The following is a 16,982-nucleotide window of genomic DNA, read 5'->3' as shown; positions in this document are numbered from 1 at the left end:
CAGGAATAGATCTGCCTGCAGGAAGAGGGAGACATTTGATATCTAACCACCAGGTGTCAAGCCATAAGCAAATGTATTTTCATTTGGTACAGAAGTTTGATCCATCTCAGTTTTGTTCTTTTCTTTTTTAAGCTCACTACTTAGATGCTGTTCAAGGTAAGTTTTTTCATATCAGCATTCCAAAAAAATAGTGAAAATATACAAAAGTATTGGGAATGGAGTGTGTTCTGTTACTCATTTTGTTTGAGTTTCTGTACTGCTAGGTTCCCAGAATAGATGACACATTTGTTTATGGAAATATATATAGATATATACGCACACACAGAGATTTACAGCAGAAAGTGCAGTTTTTAATAAGTAATGTGCTCAACTAATTTGCTAAGTTGTAGCAATGTAAGCATGTTTTACAGGGCCATCTGATGTGCTGTGTTAGGCAAATGCATTTTTTGCTCTTGTTTACCATCCAAAGTAATGCCAGAGCTGAGGACTTGCTAAAAAGCTTGTGTTGATACTGTCTCCCATGAGAAGTAAAAAAACATATTCTTTTGTCATTTATGCTTGAAGTAAGTTGCTTTTGCTAGAGCAATGCTCTTGTTTTCTAAAGCTGTCTGTGCCAGATGTGATCTAGTTCTCTTCAAATCATTTGATACAAGAGTTAAGTTTGATGTGGCTTTGTGTCTGGTGCTGTTCATTTGATTCCCATGCATTGCTGCAGGTCCTGCTCGTTCATGTCAGTGTGAGAGCCTTCCCAGTGTGACAGCACTCCCTGTGCCTGGCCCACACCAGTGGTGCACAGCCCCTTCCAAAAATGTTGCTCACTGAAATACCAAACTAGCCATGAGTTCAGAAAGATCTCAGTGCTTATTTTCTGTTTCTTATTTTACTTCTTTGGAATTAAATAATAATAAAAGCACATAAGCATTCATTTTATTGCATTTATAGACTTAGAGGGTAACCATACATGGTAGCAAAATATAATAATGTACAAGAAATTAATTAACTCAGCAGGACAGTGATTGGAAGTGGAAGAACGTCCACATTACCCAAAGAGCTCTCAGATCCTGCCCTTTCCCCCAGCTCCCTGAAAGAAGCTTTTATAATATCTTTGGTGGTTGCCAAGTTCATGTTGTTTTGGAGTAGGCATCTTCCATAACTTAGTGTGAGAAAATGATGCCACCCATCTCCAGTTTTTCTGAGCAAGAGAGTCAGACTCTCTGATCCCTCTATTTGCAGATGTGATTGATAAACTGTGCCAAGGGTGAGAAGGAGGGAGATCATGTGTCTCCTGTAAAGTTACCAGGAAATGTGCTGCATGTGGGGCTGTGAATCACAGCCTGACAGACCAGACTCCCCCCATTTGGAGGATCCTGAGGCTGTCAGGCACTGATTCTTCTTTCCTCCTCAAAAAAGCCCTCTCTCTGATAACACCTATGTGTTGATGATCAGTATCAGGTGCATAGGGGCTTTCAGACCCTGTATGTCCATGCTGGCAAAAAGAAAGGAGCCAGTTAAGAAGTGATGCCACTCAATCTGTCAGTCTTACTGCCAAGCTTTATCCATTGTCCTTTGGCTCCATGTGTGACATGGTGAGGATCTGAGAAATGTCTGAGCTGGCGCTGCACCGTGCAAGCAGATGGACATGAGTGTACACATCCAAGAGACCATTCCTCTCTCACTCTTACAGGCAAGAAATGTAGATGTGAATGTCCAAATTACTATTGATTCAGAGCTTGCAAGTCTATAATTGAGAGGATGCTACAGTCCTTGGTCCAGTTTTGATCTAGAATCAGCACCACCAAGGGGCATGTGTTGGTCCTGTTGGAATCAGCTCTAAAGGAAGAAAGCAGAACGGGAAGGCAGTGCTCCCTCAATTGCCTTCTGTGGGAAGAGTGTGTTGTAGCATAAATCAAATTGGCTTTTTCTCAGTCAGATGAGTATTTATGAACAGAATAAAAAGGTCACTTCCACTCCCTGCAATGTGTAGGATTATGTCCACAGATGCCAGTTTATCATTTAGACAATATTTTCCATGTGTATCTTTGATATAAATCTTGACTATGTGTGTGATGTTGTTAGTGAACTATAGTTTATTTTTCAATAGAGAAAGAGATGGACATGACTTCAGAACTTTATACCATGACTTTACTCACTTTACTCCTGTGCACAAAATATTAAACACTAAAAATCCTTATTCCTCACTGAGAAACTACTTTTGGGCAAGCAAATGGAAGGACACAGTTGGGGATTTTTCCATATTTGGCCAGAAATGTAAGTGGCTCTCAAGCTATGAACATTTGAAGGCAGCAAGTATAGTGCTAGAAGTAGGAATCTTAATGCATAATTGCAACTGTAAAATAAGAGAAAATATCCCTTCATGAAAGCTTTTTTTTTCATACTTTCTCTTTTAGATGGTTGCCCAGGTCTCTGTTATGGAAATGGGAGGTGCACTCTTGATCAGAATGGGTGGCACTGTGTTTGTCAAGTGGGCTGGAGTGGCTCAGGATGTAACGTTGTCATGGAAATGGTGTGTGCAGATAACCTGGACAATGATGGAGGTATGATACATAATTCATGTGTCTCTGTTTATCTGTCACATCCTTGACTGCCATTTAAATCCATGGTTTTGGTGTATGCTTTCCTTTTTATCACAAAATGTCAATGTTTGTCTGTTTGCTCAAGACAGTTGTTCCACTGACTTCATCCGAAGTAACACTGTGAGGAAACAGACCCTTGAGCCAGATGCTACTGAAGGCAGAAAATATCTGTGGCCATACTTACCATCCCAGTACTTGCTTTTTTTCTCATAAAAAGCAAAACAAAACAAAAGTGTAATAAGTAATTTCCTGTATCTCCTTTCCACTCTTCCTCATAATTCTGTCAGTCTTTCAGAAAAAACAGCCAAGAGACACCCAAATGAAAAAAAACTCTGTGCCTGTCAAAATGCATCCAGTTAGTCTTCTATTATTATTAATTTAATATATATGCAAGCATAAAGTGCACATTTGCAGTTGCTGTTAACATTAGTCCCTCTTAATATTTCTACTGAGACACAGCACAGTTCTTGCGATTATCTGGACGTACTTTTGAAGGACTGTTGAGGGAACTAGTGTAGAAAGTGTGCAGAAGAGATTTTGGAAAGTACTGTAAACAGAGCCCTGTACTGAAATAATCATTTGCTTCTTTCTATCAGTTGAATAAGGGCATTTGGTACTAAGTGCTACCCTCAGTCCTCTGTGATCTTGATTTCACTCTAAGGTTGCATAAGTTTTAGGTTTGCTGGGGAAAACATAGTTCTTTCATACATTGGTCTCTGCTTCCTTTCCAATAGTTTGTTCTAATACAAGAGTTGGAGCTTTTTTTTTCTTAAGAAAAAACATCCAGCTCTATTTCAAACTTGCCAGTGGGAGAGAAGCCGCAATATTCCTGACTGGTTTCTCTCAGAGTTAATTATTTTTCCTGTCTGTCTTAGGAATTCTCATTTACTGAATGGTCAAGGACTATTGCTTTTCTCTCCTTCACCTGCTACCATCCCTTACCATGTGCTTGTCCCATCCTCAGAGCTGAGCAGCAGAGAGTGGATTAAAGGCCAGGTTTTATCAGGCTTTGGGAAACCTGCAACAGTGCAAGATGTCCCTCCCCATGGCAGGGGTTTGGAACAAGGTGATCTTTAAGGTCCCTTCCAACCCATACAGTTCTATGATTATATGATCAGCCCAAAACATGGTTAATTTCTTTTTCCTTAGATTGTACACTGAGATGTATTAAAATACATATTATATTATTGTGTCACACCTAAAGACCACATCAGTGTCCTGGATAAGATCTTACACTGGACTGTAGGGGCAAACCTTGCTATGATGATTGTCTATTTTCTTCTAGGTCATTGATAAATTAAGCTTGATGAAGGTCCAAAAACTGAGGTCACTGTGGGACCTCAATAGAAACATTCTGACTCAGTGATGATTCCTCATTTACAGATATATTTTGAGACCTTCTGATTTTGTATCCTGTGGGCTCTAAGACCCTGCTGTCCTTTGGCAAAGGCTCCCTCATTTCTGAACCCTATTCAAAATCTCCTTATTCCTCTCATATCCTTCCTTTTCCACTTTATTTCCACGAGGTCCAAGAACCCTGTCTCTGCCCAGTGTCTGTGCTCTCCTGCACTGGAGTGTGTCCCTGTCACACAAGGTCCCACAGCTGGTGTCCCTGCCCCCTGTGCTCTCCCATCTGTCGCTGCTCTCCCCCGCTGCCCGAGCCTCTGACTCACTGCGCTCTTAGATCTGCCCACTAAGCCCTGGTTAGCCTTAATGTATGGAAAGCATTTTCTGATACACTCTTGTGAACTGGCTCTGTATAAACTGCCCTGTACTGTGATTTTGGGTGCTTTATATTCTGCAATAACACTGAGTTATTGGAAGAGTTGGCACTTTAAATCTCCTTGAATTTGTCAGTTTAAGGCAGACACTTCACATCATTTCACTGCAGGTTTTAAAAGCAATTTTCTTTTCCCTTTTTAATGGGAACATAACATGGACTAGGACAGCTCTGTTGACATTAAAATTAGAGATAAGTGCAGAGAGAAATATTTAATTAATCTGACTACTACAGATGGGCTAAATGTAATTAAGTTTTCTTCACAATTTCCTGTAAGAAAAGAAAATTATATCTACATATTATAACCACTTCTTTATGTATATATATATATGAAGTTTGTAGGACCTGATTTGGCATGAGTATAAATTAGTAAAATTCCCTTAAAGTCATTGGAATTATACCAGTGTTAGATGAAATCAGAAGTTGTGTGTTTCAGGGTTTGTATACCAACACAACAGGAAAATCAGGAATTGGGAAGGAGGTGTGACATTACCTCTTAAGTCCTGTTTGCTGGGAGGTTGAGCCTTAGAATATGAGAATATTACAATGGCATAGCAAGTTTTCATCCCCCAAGCTACACACCTGGAGTAGGTCCATCAGGATGGAAGTTATTAGCATTTTCACCTGCAGCTGAGGGGAGTTAAACACAGCTGACAGGTGGTAGCTTCCTAAGGCCTTAGGATATGACATAGTCAGTAACACGTAGCCCAAGAGATAATTAAGTGCCCTTTTATAGGCCAAATCATGGAATTCTCACCTAGCAAAGGTCTTAATCATTCCATTTGTGTTTAAATCAAACATTTATATCTCAGTCCTGTTGTGCTTCATGTTCATGAAGAGGAGGTCACCACCAAAGAACAAAGCTGTAGTAAAGTTCAGGAATTATCATTTCAAACAAACTCTAATTTTAGGACTTAGACAAAGGGATAATTTAGTGTAGTTTTAAGTTATTTTTTCAGTTAATTTGTCACATGGTACTTTCAGGGATAGAAAGCGTGAGATTTTTATCATTCAAAACCACATTCAGAGACACAGTAAAAAACAAAACAGGTTAGTCCCAACCATAAGGATTCACTAATGTCATTTAATTGGCATGAGGAAGAGTTAGTGTTGTTGTTTACCCTTTGGGAGGGAGAAGGTCTTGAATTAATATTTTAAGAACTGATATAATCATATAAAGAAAAACCGTAAGCATATTCACAATCATCCTGGTCCTGCAGCCACTGAAGCACCAAGATCCCCTCAGTGCAGTTACTGCTGGTGGTAAGATAAAACACGTGGAACTATTCTCAGGGGCAGGGAAAGTACAATTTCTTTTAGAGCCCCATTAGGATTTGCTGCACTTGTTCCCTGGCTGTAGCAGAGCTGCCTTTCCCATTCCAGCTCATAAGTCTCTGTTAGCTTTTTCCTGCTTGCAGGCTTAAGGGCATGTTTACCTGTTCAAATATCACTACAAATATCAGTGGAAAGGTCTTAGCATTATAACAGATGCACGATGGCATGGTTTGCACTTGCTCTCATGGAGTGCTTCTGCAGTCTGTTAGCAGTGTGATGTCCATTAAAAAATGCCAAGGAGTCAAGCAGGTGTCCTTTGCAGTGGGGCCTTTCCCTCACTGTGGCTTCCCTCAGCATAATTCCCCATTCCCTATCCTCCTTCTTTCACGGTCACAACTGACTTGATTTCAGTTTATAAGATGAGCCATTCAGCTCATCTGAGCAAGTAATTTCCTCTTGTTCTGCCACTAATTTAGATTCATTGGAAGCTCCAGTAGCTCCAGAAGATCTCTAGAAAGCTCTGCTGAGCTCTTTGCAGGCAAGGTGCCTATTTCTTGGGGCAGGAGGCAGAACACACCGCTGAGGTGTGGGGACACACAGGGCACTCATGGGTCACACTCCGCTCAGTTGTAGCCAAGCTATAATTTGCCTGGTTTTTGGACATGTATTTACCCAGCTGCTGCAAAAACAGGTCTTTGTCTCAAGCTGAAAGTTGCAGCCTGTCACTCCCATTAGTTTCTTTGATACAGATCTCCCTTTTAAATTTGCCTGCATCTCCTTTTATCATTTGTCTTTCATGAATCAATCTTGCTGGTTTGTTTTTAAGGAAAATGCTGTTTACTTCAAGCTTTGAATTCTTTTCCAAATATGCCTTCAGTCACTTCAGACAGTTATTGTAGCATTCTCCAAGCTTTTGCAAGCACAAGGAAATATATGACTCAGCATAGCCTTGGGTTGATAACCAGTGCTGCTAAAATATTGATGTATTTCTGACCCGTCCATTGGCGTTTTAATAACCCATCCATCACAGAGATATTGAGTCCATATATAAGTAATATGCTATTATTACCCAATATAAATAATACTGATGGGAATGGTTTTCATTGTTGCTGAGCAGCAAGGACTCTCTAGGGATACTTAGAGTTTCTGAAAACCCTGATATATTCGTATTGTCCCGAGTGTGGAAGGCCAAACACTGCTGGTACTCCCTGGGTAAAGCACTCACAGCCTTTCCATAGGTGCACTGATGGGTTTCCTTATATAAACACCAGCATTCCCAGTTAACAGCCTCACTGTCTGCTTCCCGCTATGCATTATGGATAAAATTTGGGCACTTTGAATTAATGCATATGAATAAGCATTAGAGACTCTTGATAGTTGCTGCTGCTGCTGCTTCTTCGTCTCTTCTGAAGTTACTCTTTGATTCCGTTTGCTTGGATTCCTGGCAACACTAATTAGACTGAACTGAGCCTGTGGTGAATAAAGTCAGCACAGGCAATATTTAAGGAGACACTTAAATCCCATTTTTTACTTTCTGTGAAAATGTTCTGAACACAGATCTCACAGCTCCATCTCTAGCTTGCACTCACTGGGATCAGTATAGACGGAGCACGAGTGCACTGATACACTCACACCCCTCTGGGTCGCTCTGCAGTAGTGAAAATGAAACTCATTGGTACTTACAGAATTATAGAATATCCTGAGTTGAACAGGACCCCCAAGAATCATCCAAGTGTGGCTCCTGACCCTGCACAGGACAGCCCCAAAAATTACACCATGTATCTAGAGTGTCATCCAAACACTTCCTGAACTCAGTCAGGTTTTGTGCTGTGGCAGCTTTCCAGGAGAGCCTGTTCCAGTGCCCAACCACCCTCTGGGTGAAGAACCTTTTCCTAATATCCAACCTAAACCTCCCCTGACACACCTGCATGGTGTTCCCCCAAGTCCTGTCACTGGTCACCAGAGAGGAGAGATCAGTGTCTGTCCCTCTGCAGGTGTTGAAGACCACAGTGAGGTCTTCCTCAGTCTCCTCCAGGAGCAAGCCAGGTGACCCTGATGTTCCTCTTTGGGCTTCTCCTAGAGGGCTTTCACCATCTTCATAGCTCTGCTTTGGACATTCCCTAATGGCTTTGGACATTTTCTAATGGCTTTATGTCGTGGTGCCCGAAACTAAGCACAACATATCTAATCTAGAGATTAGATGTTCGTGTCACTGAGCAAGTGCATCATTAGGATGTGTTTGTGAGCATGTCTGCATACATGTTCATGCACCATATAAGCACCTATACCACTTCTTGTATTATTCTGGGTTTGAAATTACCATAAAACTTCAAATCTGTTCATTTACATTAACCAGGTAGTTAATTTCAGTACATCTTCTGCATGTGTGAAAAAAGATTGAAAGGGTGAGAGCTCTGCTCATTTAAAAAACTTTTAAGCAGAAGAAGAGCAATTGTAAGTTTTATTGCTAACTAGCTGTGTTTTCCTCACCAGAATTTAATGATAGAGGATGGTTGATTAAAATAACTAACATCAGCAACACGGGAGGTAGAGTCTGATTGAATTTTTCATTTTCATAGCCTGTTAATGAAGTGTCTCGGAGGTTTAATAGAAAAGAAGCTGCTGTGTGCAGGTTGTTGTATGCTTCACTGGTGAGGTAGGGAAGGTCACCACTGTTGGTGAGAACCATTTTGTTCTTTGTCCCCTTACTGGTGTCCCCATGCAGTGCCTCTCTACTGTCCTTGGGTGCTCCTGAAATTGTATCTAGACAATTTGTACCAATTGTGGACACAGATCCATTTTCAGAAACAAGTTATTGTGATATTGCCATATTTGTGCTCATGAATTGCAAGTACTACAAGGGTGGTTGAGAAGAATAGAGATGCTGGGATTTGAAAAGTAGGTGACAGGTGTTTGTATCAGGCACAGAATATATGACGTGCTCAATGTTCTTGCAATTAACTTAGAGCTGACAAAATGCCTTTTTTGTTTCCAACTGTTATGTTATTTTATTTTAAAGATAACTTAACGCAAGTATTCTGCAGCACATGGAAAGCTCAAATGCAAAACATATGAAATGCACTCGCTCTGCAGCATTTTTCCAGACATAGAAAGTAGAGAGATATATATTGATGGAAAGTAGCCAGTGGAGAGGTAGGTCCATAGCCACAGGTCCATTGCCAGTTTTTTCTGGCTGCTAAAGGTGATCATACCTGTAGAAGAGAGATTGCTGCCCAATGTGTACATCAGAAAATGTGCTGTACCAAGCACAACATGAGCCTGCTATGACTGTAGCAGAAGCATAGCTGAGGATTAATTTCACAACAATTGTGACATCCCTTCCATCATATAGAAGAAGGAATATATATATATAAATGTATAAGCAAGAAGAGGTATTTTGTTTGATGGAAAACTTCGTGTGATTCCATTGACATACAGTCCTGACCCAATAAATATTAATATCATTCCTTATAGAAGGCTTCCTGAAAAAAATCTATTCCCCAGCAAAGGAATGGGAAAATCTTGTCCTAGATCTGTGATCTATTGCAATGCAGATAGGAGTGCTGTGACTGAAAACAGAGGAACTTGTTTTGGCATGCTCTGCCTTTGCTTTGAGGTTGTTTAAATTATTGAAGAGTACTATGAAGTGCTTTCTATCTTGAAGTTGATCTTTGTAAATTCTGTTTTAGCAGTAATATTAAACATATTTTAATTTTCTAATTCACTTTCAAAACAAAAATCCCAGTTCATCATTATCCTTGCATACAAAAGAAGGTACCTGGAGGATGGGAAGCCATAATTTCAGACTCATCAAAATGTAAATCACTTTATTATATAAGTCTGTAGTGTACTGTGAATGTGCCTGTCTTTCATATAAAATAAATTTTAAAATGGTAGTAACAAACCAAAACCATTTACACATCTGTAATACATTTTAGTCTGCACCTATGCTGTGATGCTCTTTGGGGTAATTGACAGTAAAAACTTCAGTGTACAAGGATCTCCTGCTGTATGAATTACAGTGTTTGCTGTTTGTAGTAGTTTGTTCATACTCCTGGCTGTTGTCTCCTGAGATGTAAAAGAAACCCTGCTGATTTGCTAACACAGTGAGCTTTTTAATAGTTGGTTCCTGATACGGAAATTTAACTGAAATTGTGACCACTGGTTAAGAACTGACTAATATATTTGTAGCATTTTCAAGTGCATGAATTTGACAACATAATTTATAAACAAGATTTCTTTCGTTTTTTTTCCCTGGGTTATTCTCCTGGATTAAAAATCTAATTTCAAATAGGATTGGCTTGTTGAAAATTTTATCCTCATGGGCACTTATTAATACAATTTGCATTATCACGACCTCACTCCATATGTAGCTTGTGATTCTGTACCAGCTTGGTTTGCCTGGCTCATTTTGATGGATATTGTGCTAAATTATGGAGTTTTCTTTTGAGGTCTTAGATTTGGATTTTCTTGCTTTTTTTTTCCTTTTAAATTGTTTAATTTAAAATCAATGTCTTGAATGAGCCTAAAGAGGAACAAAGATTTTGTTTTGGCTTAAGAGTTCCCTGTTTGCCTTGAAACAGGTGTTTTATTATTTTACTTCTTCACATAATGTTAGAAATATTTTTAAGTTCTATGCAAGTCAGTTTCTGTTCTAAATTTTGGTTGTTTGGAGAAAAGCTGGAATTTCATTATTCAGATAATTGTAGTTAATTATCCTAAAATACACATGGCAGTCTGGGCCAAATACATGATTTTAAAGGTGCACAGAGAAGCTGCTGCTTCTGCTCTTCCTGCTCTACTGCCCATGAAGCATCTTCTCTGAGCCTAACATGTCTTCTCTTTCATTCTGCATGGTTGTGAGAGGAGATTGAAATAAATTCTCGTCTGATCAACTAAAATATTTTTTAAAAAAACACCATGAGAGAGAAAGAGAGCCCATGAATGATGGTGTGTGACCTAGAACACTGCTCCTTTGCATTAGTACTGATATTTTGGGTAGCAGTTTCTTTCTCTGATGACTTTGTAGCCTTTGTTGCCTGTAAGCTGTGCCTGCTGAATCCAGCACTTCATACATTTGTAGTACTGTTAGGACTCACACCAGTCTCAAAATGACTTCTTCAGATGTGCTTCTGGGACTTCACACCCTCCTAATGGGAAACCCTCCCTGTTGTAGCCCTGGGAGGCTGAAGAGGCAAATGAAACCAGATGCAAGTAATTCAAACCAGAATAACTCCATTAGCACAACCTGGAAGAGTTTATAAGGCAGTCTTGTTGCTAACAAGTAAGCTGCAAAGAAAAGAGGAAAATTGAGTCTGACTGGAAGATGGAAAACTGCTTTCTCTTTCTTTGGTTTCTTTTTGTGTCCAGCCTGAATGCACTGTGTTGGTCACCAGGTATGTAAGCTCTTGACTGAAGCAGAGGAAAATGAGGACTGTATTAGAAAAAGCAAAATAGTTAAGTGGGTTTTTTTGTAGCTATTTCTTTCCTAGGCAGACCTTCATACTCTAATATTTCTGTGACCTTTCACTTTTATTTCGTACATATATTAGAGAATCAGGTCAGCTCAGTTCACACATCTAATAGCTTGTTGACAAGGAAAAAAATTAATCAGAATTGCTAGTGTGGAATAAATGACTCCAAAATAGCTTCCCCATGGATACTGTTATTCTGAAATAAGTGCTCTTTTTTTTTTTTTGATTAGCACAAAATCTGCTAGACCAAAGTTTGTCAAGTTTCTTAGGTAGACAGTGGTGAGCTTGTAGAAATTGGTATCTTCCAGAAAATCTGTTGATTCCTTGAACAAGACTTGTCACTGCAACAGCCCTTCCCCTGGCAGAGGCACTACTATAAACCACAGGGATTTCAATGTCTTTATGACATTTTCAGATCTACTAGAATTCTTTAATATTTGTAGTCTTGGATGATCTGCTGAAAAGCATCTGTAACTTGATGCTTTTCAGTTCTTAATAAGAATATAGAGAGCTTCATTCCTTGGACAAAAAATAGATGAAACTTTTTTTTTTTCCTTGCAGTTCCAAGCATGCTCTTCAAGTTTCAACCCAAACACCCTTTTTTTTCCATCAGAACACACTGAAAAAGACTCTGGTTTATCTTGTGAACTCCTCCATCCCTTCCCGTGTGCTTTTGTTTAGACTGGAGGCCCGTTACTGTTTTCGTTTCCTGACTTCCCAGCAGATTTCAGTTGCTTCCTAGGCTTTCCTGAATACAAAGTGACTTCTACATTCAAAGTCAATAAACTCAACATTGCCCTGTGAAGATATTCTTGTGCTGCTGGCAAATGCCTGTTGTCTCCAGGACTTGGGGAATGTGGAAAGCACACACTGACCTGTAGCCATGCCAGCTCTGCTGGAGCTGAGGGTCCTAGATTATTGTTGCTAGCTATCCACAGTTGCCCTTGGCTCATCTTTACAAAAACTAGCATGCTCTATCTGATTTCCCAGTTGCAGAGGATAGATTTGTTAATATTTTTTGCTTAGCCAAGCAATTATCTTGCTCTAGGTCAGGCAAGGATTTTCAGATGCCAGGAAAGCCCATTTCATTATATGTGTTTGTTCTGTAGAAGGGCTTTTGCTTTCTTTTCAAAGTGAATGTTTTATGCTGCCATTTACTGAGCATTCACACAGAGCTCTGTTGAGAAAGCAGTAGGCTTGGCTGGGGATTGGTCTTGCACCCATTAAAGTCAGCAACAAAACTCCAGGTGCTCCCCTGCTCCCTCCAAGAGCACCCTTGAGGTGCAGTTTGATAGACTTCAAAGTGTTGGTACAAACAGAACATAGAAAGTCAAAGCATGAATTGAAAATATCTGACAGTATCAACAAAATATCTGAAAATATCAACAGTATGTTGATCCTATAGCATTCCAATTTCAACACAAGGGAGATCCATGCAGTGATGTGATGACTCTGCATTTATTCAGACCAACCTTGTTAGAAATACAAAGTGTCTTTGTTGAAGGATAACACACCTTTATCTTGCTTTAGATGCGAGCAACACAGCTGCTAAGTCATAAAGTGGATGTTGCAGAAGATTGTTGGACATTTTACCATCTCCTATTAAATCTGTTTCTGATTGAGTATGTAATTTAGCCAATTTGGACATCTAAGCTGCTGGTAGAAACAATTAAATGTCAATAGCCCAATTTTAAGTTTTATTTAGGTGCTTAATTTAGATGCACTTCAGTGCTGCAATTTTCATCTTAAGCTTTAGATATTTAAGTTAATTAATTTCACCCACAAATGTTGCTGCAAGTTTGTTCATGAAGAAATGTAGATTTCTGAAAAAAATCTATTATTTCTTCTATTTTTCATACTTGAAAATGGACAGAGGAGAATTAGCTTTCTTTTCACTTTGCAAATTGCTGTCATGGTGCAAACATCTGTGGAGAGGATTGCAACTCTCTGGTCACTGGGATAGAGCCTGAATCTAAGTGTGTATTCATGTATCAGCTGCAGGAGTGTAGTTACAATTATGCCCTTTCTGGATCATTCTGGTATTGCAACCAATAAATGAAAAGTAAATATCTTAAACCACTTGTAAAACTATTGTAGGGCTTAAAGCAGAAGTTAGATAACTATAAAAAATACAATTTTTTTACTGCAGTGGGGACACTTAGGAGAATTGGGTAAATTTCAGACCTCATTACTGGGGTCTGGTTAGTGAGTGGATGTCCCACCTGGGGTGACCAGGCAGTGCTGACAATAAAGGGCTGTTAGAGGGAGCAGCTGCACAGTGTGGATCACATTGCACTGACAGGTGAAGTGTGGTGACTTGCTTCTGCCTGGTCTGCAGGGAGCACTCTTCCCTGCTCTTCCCTTTTCACTTATTTATAGGTTCTGTTTTCTCACTGAGTGAGGATTTGGTGAGGTGATACAGTGTTAATGACAGACAACCCTCCTGGACTAAGCATGCTTTATTGAATGTGACTGTGTCATAATCAGCATGCCTTCACATTGATTACATCCCTCCTGTACTCTCTGATAATAAATGTGCTGCTTTATTCTCAGAACTGCTCAATTTCCTGACGTTTCCATTCTTTCCATTTTAGATGGCTTGACAGACTGTGTAGACCCTGACTGTTGTCAGCAAAGCAATTGTTACTCAAGTCCTCTCTGCCAGGGTTCACCTGATCCCCTTGATCTTATCCAGCACAGCCAACCACCCTTCTCTCAGCATCCTCCAAGGCTCTTCTATGATCGAATCAGGTTCCTTATTGGGAAGGAAAGCACTCATGTAATCCCAGGAGATGTCTCCTTTGAGAGCAGGTGAGTCTTCTTTTAAATGAAAGACTTTTCTGAATATTGAGAATAGCAATTTAATTATTTAACCAGGAAAAAATGGGGATACCTGGGTAGCTGAAAATTTTTTGCCAGTGCTCATAAAATACTTAAGAGGATAGCAAAATTTAAAGTCTCAGCAGCTGAGAATCTTGTGCTACCTGTCTGGTTGGTGGAAGTGTCCCACCAACACACTCTACTGCTCTTATTAACAAGACTGGCTGTTGTGGAAGGTAAGTTGTTTCATACTTGTAAAATCAGCAGAGGAAGTTCAGCCCTTCCCACTGTGCATACATAATGGCAGGATGCAGGAGGACAAGCTGGGCTCACATCTGCTGTCTTCAGTTACTTTTCTGCCCAGTACAATTTGATTGGTATTTACAGTGCAATGAATTTAATATGTGTCACTTACATAAATTTAAAAACTTCCTTGGTTTTGCTACACCTTGATAAAGCAGCGTGGAGTTTACTGGTTTGTGCTGCAGGTCATCATGCAAAGAGTGGAGTGCTCCCTGAGTGTTTGTGCGATTTGCTTTGCCCTTTAACAGGAGGGAACTGTGCAGTGGAAAAAGGGCACTTACTTGCTCAGAAAACCTGGTAACACATATTTTCTTGAACATTTGAAGTAGAGGGGCACATAAGTTTTTATGCTGCAGTTCACTTGGGAAGCTATAACTTACATGCTGACAAAGAGACCCACAAATCATCCACATCACCTGACCATTACCCTGTCAACTAGACATCCGCATTAGATAAACCATGTTCCAGTAATAAGCACATAAGAATTTTTTATTTTCACACTACAAAGCACTTAGTTTACAACCTCAACACAATCCTGCACACAAATTTAGTGCACTTTTTTCTTGAGCATTAATTTTTAATAAAGTAAATTTGTAAACAGTCATTATTGATCTGAAATGCCTAAACATTTAATCACTATCAATAATATAACAGGATGTTATAAATATGTAGAACAATAGGCCATGAAGATGAACTCCATGAGAAGCACCCACCTGCCACTGGTGGGTCTCTTGGAGTGTTGCACTTATGAATGAGGCCACTGTATTTGGGGCAGGGTCCTTGGCTGGCTCTTTATGCTGTTTAAACCAAAAGTCACCACTGAAAAATTTTCCTCATCAAAATGCCTCACAGTGGGAAGTTCCCAGAGAGGAGGTGAGTGCTCAAGTTGCCTGTACAGTGTTCTGTGACACTGCAAATGTTAGCAGCCAGATTGTACATAATCCCATCAACGTGCTTTTATAGATATAAGGAATTGATCTTTTAAAGCTATCATTGATGGGATTTAACTTGGATTTAAAAGCTGTTTCTGAGTATTTCATTTCTTTACCCTGATACCTGCCATGCCTTTGAAGACTGAAGAGCAGTGAAGTTCCCTATGGGAGCAGCAGCTCACCCTCACCATGGCTTCTGACTTCCTGCCACTGAGGAGTAGGACTCTGCTGGCATTGGTGTATCACTGACGCCCCAGATACCATTTCCTCCCACTGTAGACAAATTCATAGATATTTTGAGATCATTGGGATTCAGATGGGGGTGGCTGCATCTTTGGAGTCAGGGCAGTGCCTGGAGACTCGTGCTGTGCTGTGTCTCCTGAGGTTTGTCAACATCAATCTGCAATGTTCTGGGCACCCCAAAGGGTTCCTCAGTCCACACTTTGCTTGATCCTTGAGTCTTCCAGGCTGTTTAAATATTGTTCATCCAGAAGTCAAATATTATTAAAAACTGCCAGAATTTTACTCAAGGATGAGAGATAAGCAGGGTCTCTGAAAGAGGCAATAGCTAAACTGTGGTGCTTCTGTTCAGAAATCTTCCTCTGACATTGCCAATCTGACTGTCATCTTGTGTCGGTTCTTCTCCTGGGAATTAAGATTGCTGAAAAAAATATGGAAAGACAACTGCTGCTACAGTAAAAAACATCAGAAATCTGTGATCCAGCCTATCTGGAAAGAATGCTTGAGGGGTTTTAATCTCCTTTGGGCTGTTGCTGAAAAGGTTGTGTCTAGGCAGATGATATTAACTCATGGCTGCCTGCAATGGCGCTGATTTTATAGCATTGGTGGTTCAGCATGAAATGTTGGAAGGATCGGATGGAATAGTGGCACGTATTTATTTCAGAGTACTGCCATCCATTCCCACTGGTGCTCCAATTTTGCCAAGCCCTGTCTGCCTTTTTTTTTTTTTCCATTTCCCTTTACAAGAAATCTCTGAGACCATTAGGAGCATTAAGGAAGAGACATCTACCCAGTGTTCTCAGTCTTCAAAATACATTGTGCAGTGTTTTACTATACCACAGATCAGTGGAACTCTAGTATGCGTGATGTTTGCATGAATCTGGCTGGAGACACAGTGTTGATTAGATCTTGGAAAGCTATCAAAAATGGTGAAGATTATCTCTGTCCTTCATACTTGGACGTGTTTGGTCTCTGCCATATCCTGGAATTTTCCAAATAATCTGAAATAGTAAAACTAGTTGTTCTGACAGCTGCTGAGACATCTATCCCTCTGCATTTGCATCTTGGACTTTAGCTTAGGTCTAATATTTAATCATTTGGCTTATACAGTACAGTCAGGATGTTGCATGAGCCATGGCTAAATACTACACCAAAAATAATGTTAAGGGGCAACATGTCTGCAAAACATTTGACTTTTTGTTATGTCAAATCTGTGTCATATGCATTGGGTTTTTACAAACTCCCTTTTAAACTGTGGCATGCTGAAAGGCAGATTAGAGACATTCTGGATAAATGAAAATGTACTTCCTTACATCAGGCATGGTTTTAACCTACTGCATCTAGCAGGGTGTAGCAGATTATAATGTTTTTGTCGACTTCTGTTCTCAGGAAGGTTTTTAGCTTGTTTCTTTGCTGAGGCTTTTTTTTGTTTTGTTTTGTTTTGTTTTAATGCATGCTGCTGGCAAGCTATTTGACTCCCTGTAAATTGCCCACAAAAAGGGTCCAGTGTATGGTACTGAATTAATTACCCTTCAAATGCTGCTTACAGCAACATTGTCAGCAG

The 16,982-nt window shown here is 39.9% G+C and overlaps 1 protein-coding gene across 1 annotated transcript in view; it reads left to right on the top strand.

Annotated features, from left to right (window-relative positions):
* TENM1 (teneurin transmembrane protein 1) overlaps positions 1 to 16,982 on the top strand; it is a 781,733-nt gene that overhangs the window by 681,706 nt on the left and 83,045 nt on the right. The window contains exons 15-16 of the mRNA XM_014306575.2: positions 2,409 to 2,555; positions 13,718 to 13,934. Of these exons, the coding sequence (XP_014162050.1) occupies positions 2,409 to 2,555; positions 13,718 to 13,934 (364 nt within the window). The remainder of the gene's footprint in view (positions 1 to 2,408; positions 2,556 to 13,717; positions 13,935 to 16,982) is intronic.

The sequence above is a fragment of the Geospiza fortis genome, unplaced genomic scaffold (genome assembly GCF_000277835.1).
Source record: "Geospiza fortis unplaced genomic scaffold, GeoFor_1.0 scaffold157, whole genome shotgun sequence".
NCBI classification, from domain to species: domain Eukaryota; kingdom Metazoa; phylum Chordata; class Aves; order Passeriformes; family Thraupidae; genus Geospiza; species Geospiza fortis.
This window is presented reverse-complemented; position numbering and strand designations above follow the sequence as displayed.